This window comes from Lacerta agilis, chromosome 1 (genome assembly GCF_009819535.1).
Source record: "Lacerta agilis isolate rLacAgi1 chromosome 1, rLacAgi1.pri, whole genome shotgun sequence".
NCBI lineage: Eukaryota > Metazoa > Chordata > Lepidosauria > Squamata > Lacertidae > Lacerta > Lacerta agilis.
The window spans coordinates 125699753-125721166 of NC_046312.1; the positions used below are offsets into that span (position 1 = coordinate 125699753).

At 47.6% G+C, this 21414-nt stretch overlaps 1 protein-coding gene across 3 annotated transcripts in view; it reads left to right on the plus strand.

The window, feature by feature from the left end:
* Nucleotides 1–21414, plus strand: part of NRP2 (neuropilin 2) — a 216527-nt gene that overhangs the window by 164299 nt on the left and 30814 nt on the right. Inside the window, exons 15-16 of one of the 3 annotated variants that reach the window (XM_033170016.1) lie at nucleotides 5228–5272; nucleotides 17934–18375. The exons of 1 other annotated variant lie outside the window; for it this stretch is intronic. In XM_033170016.1, coding sequence (XP_033025907.1) covers nucleotides 5228–5272; nucleotides 17934–18214 — 326 coding nt within the window. In that variant the 3' untranslated portion in view covers nucleotides 18215–18375. Of the gene's footprint in view, nucleotides 1–5227; nucleotides 5273–17933; nucleotides 18376–21414 lie in introns of those variants that run through there. One more of the 3 variants, XM_033169999.1, reaches the window with a different exon arrangement.

The window sequence follows — 21414 nt, forward strand, 5'->3', positions numbered from 1 at the left end:
CTCTCAGCGGCCTTTGACACCATCGACCATAACATCCTTCTAGACCGGCTAGAGGGGTTGGGAGCTGGAGGCACTGTTATACAGTGGTTCCGCTCCTTCCTCCTGGGCCGTGTTCAGAAAGTGGTGGTGGGGGATGAGTGTTCAGACCCCTGGGCTCTCACTTGTGGGGTGCCTCAGGGTTCTGTCCTCTCCCCCATGCTTTTTAATATCTATATGAAGCCGCTGGGAGAGATCATCAGGGGGTTTGGGCTGGGTGTTCATCAGTATGCGGATGATACCCAGCTCTACCTCTCTTTCAAATCAGAACCAGTGAAGGCCGTGAAGGTCCTGTGTGAGTGCCTGGAGGCGGTTGGAGGATGGATGGCGGCTAACAGATTGAGGTTGAATCCTGACAAGACAGAAGTACTGTTCTTGGGGGACAGGAGGAGGGCAGGTGTGGAGGATTCCCTGGTCCTGAATGGGGTAACTGTGCCCCTGAAGGACCAGGTGCGCAGCCTGGGAGTCATTTTGGACTCACAGCTGTCCATGGAAGCGCAGGTTAATTCTGTATCCAGGGCAGCTGTCTACCAGCTCCACCTGGTACGCAGGCTGAGACCCTACCTGCCCGCGGACTGTCTCACCAAAGTGGTGCATGCTCTGGTTATCTCCCGCTTGGACTACTGCAATGCGCTCTATGTGGGGCTGCCTTTGAAGGTGACCCGGAAACTGCAATTAATCCAAAATGCGGCAGCTAGACTGGTGACTGGGAGTGGCCGCCGAGACCACATAACACCGGTCCTGAGAGATCTGCATTGGCTCCCAGTACGTTTCCGAGCACAATTCAAAGTGTTGGTGCTGACCTTTAAAGCCCTAAACGGCCTCGGTCCTGTATACCTGAAGGAGCGTCTCCACCCCCATCATTCAGCCCGGACACTGAGATCCAGCGCCGAGGGCCTTCTGTCTGTTCCCTCACTGCGAGAAGCAAAACTACAGGGAACCAGGCAGAGGGCCTTCTCGGTAGTGGCGCCCGCCCTGTGGAACGCCCTCCCATCACAGGTCAGGGAAATAAACAACTACCTGACATTCAGAAAAAACCTGAAGGCAGCCCTTTTTAGGGAAGTTTTTAATGTTTGATATTTTTGTATTTGATTTCTGTTGGAAGCCGCCCAGAGTGGCTGGGGAAATCCAGCCAGATGGGCGGGGTACAAATAATAAATATTATTATTATTATTATTATTATCTAGCAAGAACCCAAAAGGAGTTCTTCCCCCATTTACATCCCTCCTTCCCCGATTTCTGTGAATGGCTGGTGCTAAGCACCCATCTCCATGGGTTCCAATCTACATGATGGCATTCCATACCTCCATGCCCCCTTTAGACTAGGTGGTTGACCCGTCCATCATCACTTTTTTCTGGCACACAACATGAAAACTGGGTTGGTTTGAGTGTGTCTCTGCTGCCCGAGATAACTCAGCTCGCTCAATTCAGCTCCACCTGACTGCACATAACACCAGTGCACTAATGTAGGGGCCGTATTAGAGGGAAAATTAGTTGGGAAATTACTGCTTATTTTCTTTTGTACAGTCTCTGATATCTCTTACACCTTTATCTTGAATCATTTAATAAAATACCTTGAATTAGAATTCTGGAGTTGATTAAAGAGCTTTACATATTCACAGTCTCCCCTGCTCTGTCTAACGCTACTTGGTTATTAGAAGAGAGTTGACTCAGTTCTGTTTCTTTGCCATAAGTCTGAATCCCCCCCCCCCCCCCGTGTTCAGAGTAAGGGCACATGGGTGATTTCAGCTCTACCCACGAGTAAATAACACAAGGGCACCTCCCAGCCTGTCTTACTTCACAAAGATGAAGCAACATACTTCTGAGGCTATTCTTTAATCTCTGGGCTTGCATTTAATCATCGGACCATTGCTGAATTTTTTGCTTGCTTTTACATTTGTAAGCCATTTGTGGAGGGGAAAGCCAGTATACTTGTTTTTTTTAAAAAAAGAAAGAGCATTCGGTTTCCAGGCAAGCTTGGCCCATATACATGCTCACTGTTGGAAATTACACAAGAAACAAAATGCTTTAGTGCAGTTCCACACTTTATAGACCAAATACATTAAACCACAGACATGTGTTCTTAAATATCTGCGTACACTTGCCTGGAAAATTAATTGTGTTAGGATTCCCCAGAACATACAATGGCCATTTCATGATCTAGGCAGGTCATCCATCCCATAGAACAGGGGTCGGGAAAGTTTTTGTGGCTTGGGCCGGTTCACGGTCCCGCAGACGCCATGGTGCGCAGGAGTGTGCATGCATGAATGCATGTGCAAACACTATTTCCGGCGCTCCTTCCGGCGCGGAGAAGGCGTGCACAGCTTCCCATTGGCTGCAGGAGCCGGCCAGCGCCGCAGAAGGTGGTCTCCGCTTTGCTCTGCGCCGGTTTACCGTGGCGCACAGGAGCCGACCAATCGGGTGGCGGGGGTCCCCAAGAAGGTGGCGGCGGTCCATGGGCCGGTTAAACGACCCCCATGGGCCGCTTGTGGCCCATGGGCCTTAGGTTGCCGTCCCCTGCCATAGAAAAAACCGAGGTTGCACTGGTATACGAGTTGCAAACTTTGTCTGCTGTGTAAAATGCGAAAATGTCTGAGGATCAAATGAGATGCGGCGGGAAATCTGTGAATAGGGAGTGCAGTTGTTTTTTTAAAGCAAAAGCAGCCAGAGAGGTTTCAGATTGGGGTTGCAGCAGCTGAGGAGCAATAACTTAATCCTCTCCCTCACGTTGTCTTCCTGGTTTAAACTGCACCCACCTCCCTGTAGCTCCTGTTTGCCCCACAGGGATGCTTGTCTCCAAAGTAGGATTTTGAGAGCAGTTTCTGGGGGGGGGGGGACTGAGCTCAAGTGTTTGACTGCGAAGCTGGTTCTTCTGATGAATCATTCAGCGTATGAAATAATGCCAGAGACGTTCTGCGCATCTCCCCCCACGACAAAAAGGATGCAACTGGAGTGGCAAGCTACTGCTTCAAAATTGTCACCCAGAGAAGTAATCAAATTCCTTTTCAACTTGAGAAAAGGATCTAATAACTCACATTATTATTATTATTATTGTGTTCTTTTGACAAACCTGTCACTTGCATTCTGCGGAAAGGTGACTGTTTCAGAGCACTCCATTGAAACTGCGCTGGGGCCTAGAGACTGCGTTCCCAGGCAGAATGCAGAAGGAAAGTAATCATGGAATCGCAGAGCTTTTCTGCTTTTCTGAGTGTTGCTTCTCTGGCCCGTTTGCTTCTTTTACTGCTTTAAAAGAGAAACATCATAGCCAGACACTGGAGAGACCTGTCAGGAGTAAACATGGACCAATGGTACCAAGTAGTATGGGAAACAGCCCTACTAGAAAAACTAACCAGTAAGCTGAAGCCGACACGGGGACAAACAGAAGAAGACACCTTCATCACACACACAGCGCAACAAGACAATGACAAAAAACTACCGACAGCATACAAATCAATATGGCTAACCTGATCCAAAATACCCACCCACCCCACTCACACAGGAAACCAAAGATCACCACAGCCAACCACAAATGAACAATCACATCCTCCGCCAACCCCAACCTCTCTCACCACCAAAGGAGCGCAAGCGAACAACAGAGAACCTACACAAACCGCCGACACCAAACCCTACATATATTAAGTAAAATAGAAACATCGTCACCCCACCCCACCCATCTCCCCATCCCGCCCACCCCTTTTCTTCCTAATGTCTCAACAAACGAAACTGATTTGTAAAATTGGGGCGGGGGGGGGGGAAGCAGCTGCAGAATCATGTTCTGGAACACACCCATAATCTGGATTGGGCTCCTGAGCCAATTTCCTGCCGAAAAACGCTGCTCTTTGTCCCTAGGCCTGTTATTTTCAGCCAACAGCATCTGCAGGATCAAAGCAGTGTGGAGGTAGGGGATGATTTTCGGCAGCGGACATAGGTTGCAGACCAGAGCTGTGTACCCGGTTTCTCTTTAAAATGAAATTGGCCAGCAAGCATACTTTTTCTTAAAAGCATGAGTAACATAGCAATGTTGCTAGGCGCTTAGTCATGGGATGAACACTCTCCTATTTGACTATGCAACGTGTAGCTTCAGGCACCACAGAGCATGTGAAATACAGGGCAAGAGGAGGGGAGAATTCACGCCACCTACAGGCTCGTGCATCTGCGGAAGCTGCTAATGTTATACATAAAAATCTCTTTCCAAACATGTCTCAACTTGACTCTTGTGTTCTCTGTTGTATGTCGGGAATGAATGCTTGGCACTTTGATCTCGTGATGTCTTTAGAACAGGGGTCAGCAACCTTTTCCAGCCGCGGGCCGGTCCACCGTCCCTCAGACTGTGTGGTGGGCCAGACTATTTTTTTTGCGGGGGGGGGGGGGGTTCGAACAAATTCCTATGCCCCACAAATAACCCAGAGATGCATTTTAAATAAAAGGACACATTCTACTCATGTAAAAACACGCTGATTCCCGGACCGTCTGCGGGCCAGATTGAGAAGGCGATTGGGCCGGATCCAGCCCCCAGCCCTTAGGTTGCCTACCGCTGCTCTAGAAGGAAAAAGTTGAGTCGGGCTACAGATCCAGCACCGAGGGCCTTCTGGCGGTTCCCTCACTGCGAGAAGCAAAGCTACAGGGAACCAGGCAGAGGGCCTTCTTGGTAGTGGCACCCGCCCTGTGGAACTCCCTCCCTTCAGATTTCAAAGAGATAGACAACTACCAGACATTTGGAGGACATCTGAAGGCAGCCCTGTTTAGGGAAGCTTTTAATGTGTGATATTTTAATGTATTTGGTTTTTGTTGGAAGCCGCCCAGAGTGGCTGGGGAAATCCAGTCAGATGGGCAGGGTACAAATTATTATTATTATTATTATTATTATTATTATTATTATTATTATTATTATTATCCTAAAGACACTTACTCTTGGGGGGTAAGGCCCATTGCACCCACTGTGACTTACTTCCAAGTAAATACACATAGGATTGCTTTGTTAGAGATATGTCTTCCAGCAGAGTTCTTAAGTTCAGGGGGCGACAATCAGTTAAAACTGCAATTTGGGGGAAGCTACACAAAGAGGCTCTTGTAAGTCTGAGCTCTCTGCATTGTTGCAAGGATCACATGTCGCTAGGGCCGTCTTGGCGAATCTCTCATTTGTTGTCTTGGAGATCACAGACTAATGTTCAACTCTCCTGTTTCTTTACAGAACCCATCGCAGCTTTCCCCGGAGAACACACATTTGAAATTTCAGGTAAAACTGCGTTTCTTTTAGCAGTTTCTTTCTTACTGCATGATTTTTTTAATTTTATTTTTTTTTAAAAAAAAAATTAATGTGTGTGTGTGTGTGTGTGCAAAAGAAAGAAACGGAAAAACTAACACAAGACCTGCTGCTATGCAAGATGTTTACATTTGCATTATCCCTCAACACCAGCAGGTGGCACTAGACTAGATTAGGGTCTGCAGACAAGTAGCTTGGTAGTTATTTGCCCCATAAAACACAGAACAGTTTTTCTCCCGCTTTTATTGAATCCCTCTGAGTTGTCCAAAAGCTCCCGGAGGATTTTCCCAAACGGAAACCTGTTCCAAGCCTTCACGTCAGTTGTAGGTGCTTAGCCCCCAAATGAAATGCAAATAGGTGTTCTTAACTGATGCATCAGTTGTGCTCCTCTTTAGTGCAAAAACTGCATTTTGGCTCCCAGTGGGAGCTGGAAGAATTTCAGGTGCCCTTTCTTTCACCTGGGTCAATATCCTTCGCTGCTCAGTATGTGAACCTTGATGCACACTTTTTAGTTGTTGTTGTTTTTTTAAAGAAGTGCGGCTCTTAAGCCTTTAACTGCAGTGTGACAGGCTGAAGTTCAACTGGTGCATTTCTTCTCCACCGTATCTACCTCCAGATACAGTATTTCTGCTTGTCACCCAGATGTTAACGGCACAGGTACCCTGTGAGAGGCGCCAGTGTTTGCAGACTGCACAGCCTGAGGGCTTTCCTGAGCTGGGGTTGCTTTCATCTCCATCTCACACAGACTAGAGAGTGGAAGCACCCCACACTTCTTGTCTGCCTGGGTCAGAAGCATAGCTGTCAAGTTTCGGATTTGAAAATAAGGGATCAGCACCCTCACCTGTCCTGGGGACAGTCTACAGTTCTCAGGGACAGTCCACGCCGCGGTAATCCCCCCAGGCTACAAATTAATTTACACCAGGAAAGAGCTCCCAGGAAAGAGAAATCAGGGCAGAGAAAAGAAAGCACTTATTCACGCAGCACACGGTTAACCTCTGGAACTCCCTGCCACAGGGAGCAGCGATGGCCACCAACTTGGATGGCTTTAGAAAAGGATTAGGCAAATTCATGCAGGAGGAGAGGACCACTGATGGCTTCTGGCCAGGTTGGCTCTGCTCTGCCTCCAGTTAGGGGCAGCAATGCTGAATCTGAGCACCTGTTGCCGAGAAACATTCGTCTATTTTATCTTCTTTATATATCGGTCTGTCTGTTATTAGGTATTTATATTCCACCTTTTTCTCCAAGGAGCTCCCTGGTCCTAGTCCTCATTTAATCCCCACAACAGTCCTGTGAGGTAGGCAGGCAGGCAGGCAGGGCTGAGAAAGGCAGGGACCCAAGGAGTCCCCGGACTCCAACTCTCCTTCCCGGAAATAAGGGAAATTTAAGGGATATCAACAATAAGGGATAGCTGCGGGAAACGGCTTGGAATAAGGGAGTTTCCCACAAAAAAGGGAGACTTGACAGCTATGGTCAGAAGCGTTGGAACAGATCCCTGGATCTCCCAGGTGTGCCCCCTGCCTGCAACACACCGACTTTAAAAGGACACGTGAAAGCTTTAGGTCGTTGGGTCTTAACGCAGCAGCTTCGCCCACATGCAATAAAATTGAGGCCACGTGGTAGCAGAGATAAATGTGGCTACAGATAAACCCCTGTGCCTCTGCAGCGCCTAGGGAGGAGCGATGAAGCTTTAAGGTGTGGGGCTGGGGGGAATGAACGGCAACCGCAGGGAGGCTTAACCCCCCAAATCAGCAGTGAATTAGAAGTGCAATGAGGTGGCAATGATTAATATTTAGCACAGAGAGGTTTTGCATCCCAGCCAAAAAATGGCAAGGCAGCGGCTGCGGTGGGGCTCTTTGGGACCACAGCAGCAGCAGGGAAGGCGGGATTTTGTGGGGGGGGGGGGACTGGAGCACAGGAGCAACTGTCACCCTGAGTTTGAAGGCTGACATTTAGTAAGAGAGAAGCAGGGTGAAATTGTGCATTTAATAGCTTAATTCTGGCCTGGAGAAAAGAAAATGGGATGCCTCGAGTTGATAAAACCCTTCAGAGGGAAACAAAAGGAGAGAGGGATTTGGAGAGACTGTCCTCTTCATTAAACTTGTTTCTGAGTCAGTGGAGATGCTGTGGTGTGGGGGGAAAGGAGCATGGCAGCCCCTTTCCACCCCGAGAGATTTTTCATTTCGTTTCGTTGTGTAACGCTCTTTTCACCTGTGGGATGGAAAACCCCAGCGCGGCGAAAAGGCAGGGAGCATCCGCCTCCGAGAGCTTTCTGCTTATATTAAATCATTTCCTTTTTATTTATCATTGGATAGACTGCTTCTTCCTGGAGCAATCTCTCAAGCCGTTGCTGACGCATCGCCAAAGCTGCTGGCTTTGACTTCCAGAAGAGATGCCTTCTCAGTGGGTGGGAGAAGGTGTTTTCTCTTTGAAAAGTAGTTTGTAAAGTCGTCTGGCGTTGAACACTGAGAGGTAGTGCATCTATTGTGGCCAAGGGTGAAACGTACACAGACATCCATAAACTTTTGCTTTGATCTGAAAGTTAATGCTTAAACTTTCCTTAGCAACCTAGTCGTGATCATTTTTATACTTAGATTACACTGGCTCATTTATTATTTTCCTAATAGGAAGCAGACCCAATAGTTCAACCCCAAGTTTTTGCCACTGTTGGACGTGATGCTAACACTCGTGTGCTCTGGGCCTGCTTTTGGGATTCCCATGGGCTTCTGGTTGGCCACAGTGAGAACAGGATGCTGAACTAATGGGCCATTGGCCTGATCCAGCAGGCCCATGTTCTGTTCTTACATTGCAGAGAAGTTACATGGGCGTTGCAAGCAAATCTGTAGAGCTAATGGGAATTCCCTTAAGCCTTCATTCATGAATGGCAGGTAGTTAAACTTTGCTTTCATTTAGTTAACTGGAGTTGTCATTTGCATAATATGATTGCCCAAATCCTGCTGTATTTGTCCACCAACTATGATCTCAGGTCTTTCTATGCTTGCTGTGCTTGTGCTAGGCTAGGAATCTCCTTCTCTCCTTTCCACTGCCTTTGCGTTTGTTGTTGTTGTTCAGTCGTTCAGTCGTGTCCGACTCTTCGTGACCCCATGGACCAGAGCCCGCCAGGCACGCCTATCCTTCACTGCCTCCCGCAGTTTGGTCAAACTCATGCCAGTCGCTTCGAGAACACTGTCCAACCATCTCATCCTCTGTTGTCCCCTTCTCCTTGTGCCCTCCATCTTTCCCAACATCAGGGTCTTTTCCAGGGAGTCTTCTCTTCTCATGAGGTGGCCAAAGTACTGGAGCCTCAATTTCAGGATCTGTCCTTCTAGTGAGCACTCAGGGCTGATTTCTTTGAGAATGGATAGGTCTGATCTTCTTGCAGTCCATGGGACTCTCAAGAGTCTCCTCCAGCACCATAATTCAAAAGCATCAATTCTTCGGCGATCAGCCTTCTTGATGGTCCAGCTCTCACTTCCTTTGGTTAGCATATTACTATTACAGTATTATTTCAATTTATATACTGCCCTTTATCAATGGGAGTGGGAGGAGGCAGGGATGGACCAGAGAGTGAATTGCAGCCCTGCTACATATGAATGGCAGCTCGGCTTCTAAAAGCCAAATATTGTATTTGTAACGGTTCTGGCATTTTGTTTGGTTTTAATGCGAGAAGTCAGAGTGGAGGTTCCCTGGTACAGCAGTCTGGCCCATGAGCACACCAGTGATCCCGTCTTCATTCAAAGTATGGTCAGGATGAAGCAAAGCATGCTGGGCTCTCAGCGGAGCACCTCTTTGAGGGCATTGCTTGCCCCAGTCCTGGGCATATTTGTTCAGAGCTATTAATAAACCATAGGATATTACTTCAGGCATGCTCCCTTCTCACTCCAGTTGAAGGAGACAGAAATGGCGGTCTGAGGTCCTATTCTGTCACATTTTCAAAAGACAGAAGGGCAACCATACTGGACCATCCTCACAGCGTGTTCTGATGGAGAATTTGGGATCCACATTTTAATCTGTGGTTGCAGAAACACCCAGCTACAATTCTGGCCTAGCTCTTGCTGGTTGACTAGTGTCTCAGCTGTACTCTTTCAGGTGAGGTTTCACATGCACAAATGTTCTTCTGTGACGGGCTGGGAATCCTACATGACAAACAAAACCAGACACCTAGATGTCTAGTAGAAGTGCTCTAATCCAGCCTTCTCCCTGATGTGCTAGTTTTCTATGTGCAGAGATTCTTTTCATATGGAGGAATATTCAGTCATGCAGCCCGGGGGCTCATCCGGACTTTGGCTTGTCCTGCCGCTTTCCCCTGGGGAAACCCAATCTTTGCTGCTGATTTGGAACAAACATCAATTGGGTTTTTGGCGGATTGATATTTGCTCGGATTTGGCGCTAAAGAGTGGGTTTTCCTGGGGATAGTGGCTGGGCAAACAGAACACTGCTCAGACCTAGAAAGCATGGAGGACAAGTGGAAGTGTGGCTGAACCCTGAATTGGTACACCCTAGACACAGATTTATCCCCACGGTGAGAACTCTGAATGCCAGCCAGCCCTTTGCCATGTATAAATTAAATGCTTTGTTGAATGCTCCTTAGCTTCTTCACAAAAAGTAAGGCAGATGCAAATTGCTAGTTACCCCTGAAAATGAAAACAAAAGCCAAGCCCCGTGTTTACTGGAAGCAGAGTTTAGAAACACCAGCCTAAAAGTAATTTTGTTGAACATATGAGATTGTATGGCCTGAGGGGTGGATTTTATGAGACGGCTTGGATGTGCCTTCACTCTGCTGTGTTTTCATATATGAGGCACCCTAACCTGACAGAAGCCCAGGCACAGCTGTATTCCACATCAGCACAGCTTGGAGCGATTCGCATGCCCCTGTGCCTCGCAAGTTGCAACTGAAGGACACGGGATGACTTCCACAGGCCATTTTCGTGTCAGAAAAGATTGTGTAAACATTTTGATGGGACTAAGCAGGACTGCCAGGTTGCAGCCCAGAGATTTCCTCTTGCGCTTTGAAAGTTTGCCAGGGAAACGGGAGGCAAGGTAGCTGTGGTCCCTCCCCACACCTCAAGGGTTCTCTCCTCCCAGTCCTTCACTGCTTGTCCTTTCCAGCCTAGTTGAAGCAGGATCCCACATGCACTGCTCAGTAGAAGGCAGGGAAACAAATGGAAGAAGTTCTAGCTGCCAGGTATTCACTGGGATATTTGAGGCTGGTTGGGGGATTCCTCAAGGCAGCAGCCAGGGATTTTTCAGCTCAACAAACTTTTTGGATTGGCACTAGGAGAAGGGGATTCCCCCCTCCTTTCCCAGTGTGGTCCCCAAATGTACTCCAGAGGGTTGGGGGAACCACAGAACAACGTGGCTTAGTGCTGCGTTGGATACAACCCATGACAGCAGAACTGGGTTTTCCACCACGCATTCCCCCAACAGAAATCTATAGTTGTTTTCAAATACAGTCATACCTTGGAAGTCGAACGAAATCCATTCCGGAAGTCCGTTCGACTTCCAAAATGTTCGAAAACCAAAGTGTGGTTTCTGATTGGCTGCAGGAAGCTCCTGCAGCCAATCAGAAGGTTGCAGAAGCCCCGTCGGACGTCCGGGCTCCAAAAGAACATTTGCGAACCGGAACAATTACTTATGGGTTTGCGGCGTTTGGGAGCCTAAACGTCCGAGTTCCAGGATGTTGGGGATCCAAGGTACGACTGCACCTGTTTATCATTTTTTGGTCTTTGCGTGTTTTGATGTTTGCCTAAATAGGCTATAAAGCATAAGTTATAAAGTTATAAACGAAAAATAACAACCCACCCCCTATCCAACGACAGTGGTACTTTGGTTTACGACCCTAATCCATTCCAGAAGTCCGTTCTTAAACCAAAGCGTTCTTAAACCAAGGCGTGCTTTCCCATAGCAGCGGGGGACTCAATTTGCGAATGAAACACACTCAACAGGAAGCGGAACATGTTCTGCTTCCAAGGCAAAGTTCACAAACCAAAACACCTACTTCCGGGTTTGCAACAATCCAAGTTGTTCATAAACTAAGCTGTTCTTAAACCACGGTACCACTGTGCTTAAAACAGTTGCCAATGTTTTTCCCACTCAAGACTAGGGATGTTAAAAGATCAACCCCTTGTTGTTGTTGTTCTGTTACTTTGGTTTCAGCCTGTAAGAGCAGGGCCTGTTACCTTTAGGAAATGTCCACAAGGAGACGTATCTGAGCCCAGGCCAACAATCCATCTCCCTTGGCCGCTTGTTAAAGCACTTCACCTGTTATGTTTCCTAGCCCTGCTACTTGAGACCCTTCCACTGAGCATTTCCCTGCTTGCATAGTTGGCTATTTCTGATCAGGGGAGGGAAATGCTTAACATATTGATCATCAGGATATGGGGGAGCGGGGAGGGTCGTGGGCGAAAGAGAACGTGTCCTAGGTTGGCCATATCCAGCATTCATTCTGACACGCGGCTTCTCCGGAAGGGACTCCCGAGTGGCAGAGCAGCCGAAGCGCCTTGCAAGCTGCTGCCACCCAGAGTTGGTAGCCCAAAGCAGGACGGACTGTTGGTTTAAGGCGGGTCCTGGTACGTGTATCCTAAAGGTGATGGAATCTGCAGCGTTAAGTCGGAAGGAAATGGGCAACTATTTTTAGCAGTAGGATAGAGTGACAAAGTCCGTTGGCTCCAAACTGGCTTTATCACACTGTAGAAGATGATGAGAGGGAAAAGAAATATGGCACTTCACGTACCATATCTACATGTATATACCCTGTGGCATCTGTTTACGTGTTACAAGAGATGACTGTGTATATGCACTTGCATCCGATGGAGAGAAAGGAAGTCACAGGCACACCTTGAACCTACCCTATGCAACTTTAGCAGCTAGACACAGAATATTAGGGTCCCTCGGTGGCCGCAGCCGATTTCTCAGAAGCATGATTTAACGATGGGGAAGGAGGGATTGTGGTGTGAGCAGTACCACCGAAACTCTAGGATGATACATCCCTTCTGAAATGGTTGTCTTGGAGGGTGGGATCACAGAACCAGGGCCCAAGGGAGCTGAAAGAAGCTTGAAAAGTCTGTTAAGGTGAAACGACAGCAAGGAAACAGGTGCATTTATGAAATAAAAACATTAGCCCGTGACCCAGATGATGCCCTGGAAATGCATTTTTTATTTGTAGACTTCATTCCCTAGAAATCAGTGTTGCACAAATACTGATCCCTGGTTGACTATGCGAGAAAAAGTATGGATTCTTTTCCAGGTGTGGCCCCACCCCAGAAGGAAATTAAGTCTCCTTGCTACCATTCTGTCCAGAGACCAAATCATGAAAATATCCCATTATTCATACAGATCTAGAATACCCCCCCCCCGGAGGTTTCCCTAAACCCAAGACCCAGTTGAACTTGATTTTTCCAGCTAATTGAGTCTAGATAGGCACATGTTTCCCCCCCCCCCCCCCGGAACTGAATATTATTCAGTAAAGTTTCTCTTTCTCTGGCTTCTACCCACACTGAAGGCAAGAGAAAGGGGGGAAAGCATCCTTTCCCAGTAAGGTTTAACCATTTAACGGTAGAATAGAAGGAAGAAAGGTCAGCCTTGAGCCAGTAAGGACCCACAGAGTCCCTTACACACACCCCTCTTGGCCTAGGGTTGAATTGCTCTCTCTGAGAATCCAGACCTTGAAGTGCCAGTGACTTGGCTACAAGAGGTTGGTGATTAAACTGCCATTTGTGTTTTTCATTCCTGGGCTGCCTGGGTGGCACAGCAGGGAGATCAACTGGAGATATTTACATCATTTGTCACTTTGCCGGACAGTTTGTACTTGTTCATCTTCCCTAAGGAGATAAGGCAGCGTTATTACTCCAGTGTTGTTTTATGGCCACCTTGGTTAATGTTTCTTTTCTTGGAAACAAGGCGAAGTTTCCACTAGAAAATGAACCAAATGTTCTGTTTAGGGGGTATTTTGTTTGGGGGAGAAAGCAAGGAATGCAGAGAAGGTGGGTGTGTATCAGGCTAGTTCGAAGTCCTCTGAATTAATGTTGTCTCTCTCCCCTTTCCTGCAACCCCCAGTGCATAGATTGGCTCTGAATTTGGCCCCCTCCCCCATCTTAACCCCCATTGATAGGATGGGAGTTGCAACCAGTGAAATGTGCTTAGCACTCTCATGGCCTGACTACCTCACATATTTAGAGTCCGGGGATTTCCTTGTTGCCTTCCCTTATACAGTGCGGCTTGGCTCAGTTCAGGGGCGTCGCTGGGGGGGGGCAGTCCGTTCCAGGGGAGGGGGGTGATTCTCAGCATGCCCACCCCACAACTCATAAGTTGCTCAGTGCAGCAGCTGGCTTACACAGCACACACTTTGCTTTTTCCTTCCTGCTGGTAAGAGCCACAGCAGCACAGCTGGGAAGAGCCACCCAGCAGCCTGGCACATTTCACCAGGGCACTGCCATCTTCAAGGGGTGACATTTGGCACCTCCACCTAGAGCCTCAAGCACAAGCCAGAGCAAACCCAGTGGCTTTGGGCTTAGGACTCAACCACAGCACTGCAAAAGCATTAGCTGTGCTTGCTTTACTCAGTCCACCTGGACCTGGGGTACCATCCGCCCACACCCCTTCAAGTCACAGTGAGCGTTTTGCATTCCCCCACAATGCTTTGCAGCGGGGAACGCAAAACGCTCACTGTGACTTGAAGGGATATGGGAGGGGGTGACAAAAAAAATCCTCACCGGGTACCACTTGGGCTTGCTACGCCTCTGGCTCAGTTGCACCATGACCCTGACTTTAGGCAGTTGCCAGGGCACGGGTTCAGGAGGGGCTACAGACTCCATTGACATGACTCCAGAGGCAACAAGGCACATGGCCCTGAGATGGAGCCAGAACCACTGAAGGCAGCACAATCTGCATCACGCGTACTCTCAGGAGTCAGTCCCCTTTACCCCCCACCCCCCGAGGCCCTCACAGTCTACGCTCCCCATCTGGCATGGAGTCATCTGGAGCGGTTTGCTCTGCAGATTCTCCACTAAGTCTACCCTCCTTCGGACTGTGACCTGAATTTGGTAGGTTGATTTCTCGAGATGTAGTGATCTGCCTTGGGAATTGGGAGTTAGACAGCTTTTGATGTTTGCAGCTCCATGTTCTAAGCCCGCATCGTTTTTAAAAGCAAAGCAAGCTTCTCGTTAGTACAGTTTAGGTGCGTGAGTTTGAGTGCGGGCGGCAGATTGTCGGGCCTCTTCACCGAAATAGCTGGAGTGAGTGAAGAGGCCTTGCATCAAGCATTCTGCTTCTTAATCCTATAAGACGATGAAGAATGAAGACAGGCAGGAACAGAACCTCGTCTCCCTCTCTCCTAAACTTTTTTAAATTTTATTTTGAGGGGAGAGGGCCGTGCAAGCTGATACCTGCCAGAGAAGGTCTTAATGTTCAAGGCTCTCTAGTTATGTCTGGAACAGGCTCTGCACAAGGTTTGCCGCACGTTCTCACTCTGGGTCGCTCCAGTCGGCCGCTGAGGGGGCTGTCTCTGGTGGAGGGTGAGAAGAAAGGTCACCTTTCCATTACCCTCTCCAATAAACGGCCTCTCTGTGGAGATGGGAGGTCACTGCTGATGGCTTAGATGGTGGCTTCTAGCTTGTGCGTGCCAGAAGGGGATTTCACGTATGTGCTACAAATCGAATCTTTCTTGCTTCTCCATTACAAATGCCTCAGTGGCTGCTTATTATTTTTTTCCCCTGTTTCTGGAGGAGCACGTGCTCTGGAGTATAGTTTTAAACTTAATTTGGGGGCCCAGCATTTGAGACAGCTGAACCAGAAACCAACCCACTGAGCAGATAGACCACATCGAAATGAATTACTGATTGCACAGAAGGCAGCTTGCTGGTGTTGTACAACATAACCCCAACGCATGCTTACTCAGAAGCGAGTTCCCCTATGTTCAGTGGCGCTTACTCCCGGGTAACGGTGCATAGGAGTGCAGCTTTTTTCTGGAAGAGTTTGTTTCAGTAGGGTTGTTTGCGAGAAACTTCTCTTTTCTGGGTTTATAGCCATGCACGGCCCTCCCCGTTTTATTTCCCCCCACGTAAAATTCGGAGCATGTATAGAATGAACGCACATTTGGTTTCCAAGCAGCAGTCATTGCCGTTGCTGGATTGAGTAGGAAACAAGAGGCTTGCTTGCAGAAGCCCAGCAACTAGCCATGGCCCATTTTGCACATCCCATACATGATTGGAGAGAGTGAGTGTGGGATGCCCAGTGACCCACCCACTCAGAGAGAGTGACCCAGTTGTGGAGTCCTCTTAGACTGGGCAGATCCTTTGGACCCAAGGCAATGTAATCTTGACTTCCTATCTACACCTACGCCTACGCCAGTGTGGTGTAGTGATTAAGAGCGGTGGAATTGTAATCTGGTGAACCGGGTTCGCATCCCCGCTCCTCCACATGCAGCAGCTGCTGGGTGACCTTGGGCTAGTCACACTTCTTTGAAGTGTCTCATCCCCACTCACCTCACAGAGTGTTTGTTGTGGGGGAGAAGAAGAAGAAGAAGAAGAAGAAGAAGAAGAAGAAGAAGAAGAAGAAGAAGAAGAAGAAGAAGAAGAAGAGTTTGGATTTGATATCCCGCTTTTCACTACCCGAAGGAGTCTCAAAGCGGCTAACATTCTCCTTTCCCTTCCTCCCCCACAACAAACACTCTGTGAGGTGAGTGTGGCTGACAGACTTCAAAGAAGTGTGAGTAGCCCAAGGTCACCCAGCAGCTGCATGTGGAGGAGTGGAGACACGAACCCAGTTCCCCAGATTATGAGTCTACCGCTCTTAACCATTACACCACACTGGCTCCATACTGGAGGAAGGGAAAGGAGAATGTTAGCCGTTTTGAGACTCCTTCGGGTAGTGATAAAGCGGGATATCAAATCCAAACTCCTCTTCTACTTCTTCTTATGTTCACCCTTAAATGAATATGCCCTAAGGTAGAGAAACAGTTTCCCCGCCATGATGTTTGCACCCTGCTACTGCTCCCACGGGCAAGGGGGTCTGGATGGGGACTCGTGGGTCTTCCCAGCAACACCGCTAGGCATGTTTTCCTTGCATCTTTGCATTCCATGCAAAATATAGCACCTGAAGCATATGCAGCTTTCTGAATAACTCAACGTGGAGCCAGGGGGTGGAGCAACCGCCCTATGAGGAGGCTACAACATTTGGGGGTTTTTAGTTTAGAGAAAAGGAGATGTGATGGTGTGAGTAAAGTGGATAGAGGAGATTTTCTCTCTCATACTGCTAGAACTCGGCGCCATCCAATAAAGCTGGTTTCTGGAAGATTCGGGACAGGCAAAAGAAAGTCCTTCTTCACACAGTGCATAGAGACGGCTACCAAATTTGGTGGCTTTGAAAAGAGGATTAGACAAATTCATGAAGAGCAAGACTGTCAGTGGCTGCTAGACATGGTGGCTGTGTTCTGCCTCCGCTGTCGCAAGGGGGGAGGGTGCTGTTAGGTCCTGCTTACCTTCTTCTCATAGACATCTGGTTGTCCACTCAACAGAACAGGATGCTGGACCAGATGAGCCTTTCGCCTGATCCAGCACGGGAGCTTTTTTATTCACTGCTTTATACCTGAATGGGAAAGACATGGGGATATGTAAATGTGGTTGGCCTCTTCGCATCTCCTCTGGTCCTCAAGACACAACGTGGATGGGGGGGGGGGGGTAAAAAAACGTAAACATTGGAAATACAGAGATTCCAGGAGAGTTGTAAAGCCTGAATTTGTAGCTTGCTGTAGTTGTTGAATATGAAGCTGTCATTAGTAACACACACACACACACAGGCTGCAAATTTATTTATAGTCACCTGGGAGTAAGCCTTACTGAATTCAACAGGTCTCACTTCTGAGTAGGACGGAAAAGAATTGCAGTGTGAGACTGTTACCATAAGCCTTACTTACTGGGGAGTAAGCTTCACTGAACACAGTGCGTCTTACTTCTGCCCAGAGGTCCTGGTTTAGCTGTGATTTGGAAAGCCACGCCCAAATTATAGAAGATAGGATTGCGGTGGGGATGGCCTTAAAATTTTTGGGTCTCTGAAGCATGATGACCCGCGGGAGGGCAGAGTCTTGCCTCCAGATTCCTTTTCCGCCTCCCCCCCTGCAAAAAAATAAATAAAAAAGGAACGAAGCGTGTTTTTCATCTCTAGAATCTCTTCTGTGATCCTGTCACAACCTCCTTCGTACTTGGCAATTAAACCCTTGTCACTTGTTTTAGAAAACGTGACGTGTTTTGTCATTGCTTGACAAACAAGTGCCACGCTGAAACAAGACGGAGCTGATTGTGGGTGGTTGTGGCAGGGAGCGCAAGGCGGCGGTGGGGGCAGGGGGGGCGGCGGCGGCGGTGCGGAAGCTGTTCCTTCCAAATATAATGGCTACGAACAACATTTACATCCTCTTCCCCCCCCCTCTTCCTCCTCCCAAGCCTAATTAATGAAATGCTTTTAAATTGCCTGCTTGTCAAAAATCCAAATTCGGTTCCCACCCAGGGGAAAGCTTGGTCATGCAGAACTTTATTTAAGTTGCTGAGAACTCTTGAAACGCATGTATCTGTGTGTGTGTGTGTGTGTGTGCTTTTGTGAGCCTGCATGAATGCCACCTAGCAACGTTCTTCTGTCTCTCCCCCAGGGGGCACCCTTCTGCCAGGGAACGAGCCCACAGTGGACACGGTGTCAGTGCAGCCCATCCCAGCCTACTGGTATTACGTTATGGCCGCCGGAGGTGCTGTTCTGGTTGTGGTCTCCGTCGTGCTGGCCCTTGTGCTCCACTACCACCGCTTCCGCTATGCGGCCAAGAAGAGCGATCACTCCATCACCTACAAAACCTCCCACTATGCCAGCGGGGCCCCACTGGCGGTGGAGCCCACCTTAACGATAAAGCTAGAGCAAGACCGCAGTTCGCATTGCTGAGAGCGGAGCCAGGAAACACACAATAAAACACAAACACACAAAAAAAAACTTTAAAAAAAGAAAAGACTTTCAAAGACGTTGCCTCAATTTTGCACTTTTCCTCCTCACCCAGCATTATCTGTGAACTCTATAGACATCTCCCCTTGGTTCTTTTGACAAAACTCTTATAAATGCTGCATCGTGGATCGCGAGAGGAGACTTGCCTCCCCCCAACCCACCCCAGTCTCTTTGAAAGTGAATGCTCCTTTTATTTCGTTTCTCAAGGACTTGGGTTTTTATTTTTGTCCCCGGTAGACAACTTGCAAGAATTGAGTCAGGAGGGGTATGCCAGAGTAAAGTTGCGTGTGCTTGTATTATCTCTTATCTATGTATGTAAGTGTGCATGTGTGGGGGGAAATTGGCTGGTTGGCTATTTCGAAAAGGTCCTTTGGGGCTTGCCTGTGCCGCTGTGACCTTCGCAAGGGAGTTCTTTTTTTCTTGCCCTGCCTCGCGGAAGGCCCGGAACACCTTCCTTTTTTTGAGGACAGATACACTGGTTTGTTTACTAGGAGAAGTGAACGATGCTTTTTGTTGCCTTATCTAGCTGTGGCTGGGTTTACATTTGATATCCTTAATGAAAACGTCAGCAGGTTCATACTGACTTGGGGAGGGGGGTGTGGGAGAGGCTGGGCCCGTGGAAAATTTTAAATGGCAAGCCTAAAGATAGGGCGAACAAAACACCACAGTGTATGATGGGGAAGAACTGAGAAAGGCTTGAAGATGGTCTTATAGGGTTCCCCCCCACACACACACACACCCCAGAAATCACAAAAAACATAGCCATCGTTTTGGTAGTGGAATTAATCCCTCAACAAAACAAATATTTTTCAAGTTGCCTTATTTAAAAAAAAAAAGAGAGAGAAACTTGTGATGAATGTTCAGTTTATCTGTTAAACCCAGCCTTAGAGAGATGCATAGATGCCAATAGATGTAAGGTTTTGAAAAAATGCTATAGCTCCACGAATCTGAGGTTTATTTTATTTTATACGTAAACCTCACTCTTGGTGATGCTTTCTTTTTTTTTTTTCTTTTTTTTTTTTTTGGCGAGAGCAAGGAAATGCCGCCATTGTGTTTTTACTAGTAATTTTGAAAAAAAGACACAAAGGACGCTTTGCCCCCTTGTTTTCTCTCTCCACGTTGACATAAATGGCTGCCTGACACAATTTACTTTCGTGGCCATGTTGCTTCTTAAGATGTTGGTAATGACATCTGTCAACCAAAGCCCCGAGAATAGGGCCTGCTTAAAACCCAACTATCTCTGCATCTTTAACGAAGATGGTATAATGAAGCCTCTATCTATTGATTTTGCTCTGAAGTAATGCAATGGAAATGCCTTATATAGAATTTATCAAGTGATAACACACAAAGGTGGTTGGAACAGTTAAATCTGACATATTTTCTGGCAAAATACATCTCCACTGAACACTTCGTTTGCTTAAAAAAAACAAAAAAAAAAAACCCAGCCATGACTACTTGCTATATCCTTCTTAAAGTTCATGTCTGCCATTTCTCTCTCATGTGAAAACTGAGAATTCAGGCGAGAGTAGTAGCGTAGTAGTAATACTGGGGGTGAAAGTCATGAGTGCTTTCCATTGGGTATGCCTCTTATGGAAGCTCTACTAAAATCACTGAGGGCATATCCAGGTTTCCTCTTGTCCTGCTGCTCCCCCTGGGGAAAACTGTTCTTTGGCGCTCATTCAGAGCAAACAGCAATCAGGTTTTCCAGATATTTCTTCCGATTTAGAGAGTGGTTTTTCCCTGGGAAAGGAGCCGGGCAAGGGGGAAACCACTCAGCCCTGTGTCTTGGAGCCGGTGGACACCTCTGCTTGCCCCACACTTTCTAGGCACGGGACAATGGAAGTGTGACCGACCCCAAGACCTGTCCCTGATACAACCACGCGGGACAAACTCCCATGTATGCACAGGGTTGGCATGGGTCATGAAAGAGAGTGGATATTCTTTGCCAGTTCCCCAAAATGAACACTTTTATCTTGGGATGTCTTTGTCACATCCTTCCGCCCTGTGTTATTCAGGTAGCATGCTCTAGTGCATGTAGCAAATTTACTCTGCCCAGATGCTTGCTTAGCTGGTTTAAAATGCTACACAGTGCTGTTTATTGGGGAGAAATGTTCTTTAAAGTGCAGAGTGTATATGGGGGTGGGATTGGGGAAAGGAGCGTGTGTGCTTATGAACCGCATCTAGAAAGAAGGGATTTGTGAGAGCAAAGCGATCACCTGTCCCAGATCACAGAATATATATATATTTTTTGGGGGGGAGAGACACCTTGACTTCATCTTATGCCAGGAGATAAGCAGAAGCCACCTTTTGAGATGTGGTCTGTTCGTTCTTGTGGGCCCCCAAGAAAACATCTTCCAGTGTGGAAGTAAAGAATGTTAGTAAGTACCTTAATTTCTGTATCCCTGGCACGTGTGATAGGAAATCTCCAAAGTGAATTTGGCACCCTGGGCTCCTTTGGAAGGAAAGGTGGGATAAAAAATATATTAAATTAAGTAAAACGAGAAAAATGTAAACCTTTCCCTCTGGTTGATTTTCCTGATCTCCCCACCCCCACCCACCAACAGCAGTCAAGTGTAAATACCTCCAGTTGTATTCCAGATTTCACAGTAGTTTAAATATGCTCAGCCTGGGTGTGTTTTAACCCGATTGAGAGATCCCATTTTTAGATATTCGCCAAAGACTGCCCTGCCACCCTCCCGTGATTTTTACTGCCACTTTTCACTCCTTCCCCTTAACAGCTGTGACATTGTCAACATCACCCAGTTGCCTGTGTGTGAAAAATATCTTGTGGAATTTTGAAATTCTTGACAATGTACTGTGTGGAATGTAATAAAATGATGCTATTTTTTATACATATATCTGGTTTTTGTCCCCCTTCTCCTCCCTTTCGGATCATAAGAACAGTGTGTCTGAACGAAAATGCATTTCCAAATATGTGTGCGCGTGTGTATTGCCTAGGGGTCTTTAGATCTATTCTTTCAGGGTAGAGCCTTAACGGTGTGTTTCACCCAAGAGAGAGGGGGTAATCAGGTGAGCCAGCGTGGTGTGGTGGTTAAATTAAGAGCGGTAGACTCGTAATCTGGTGAACCGGGTTCGCGTCTCCGCTCCTCCACATGCAGCTGCTGGGTGACCTTGGGCTAGTC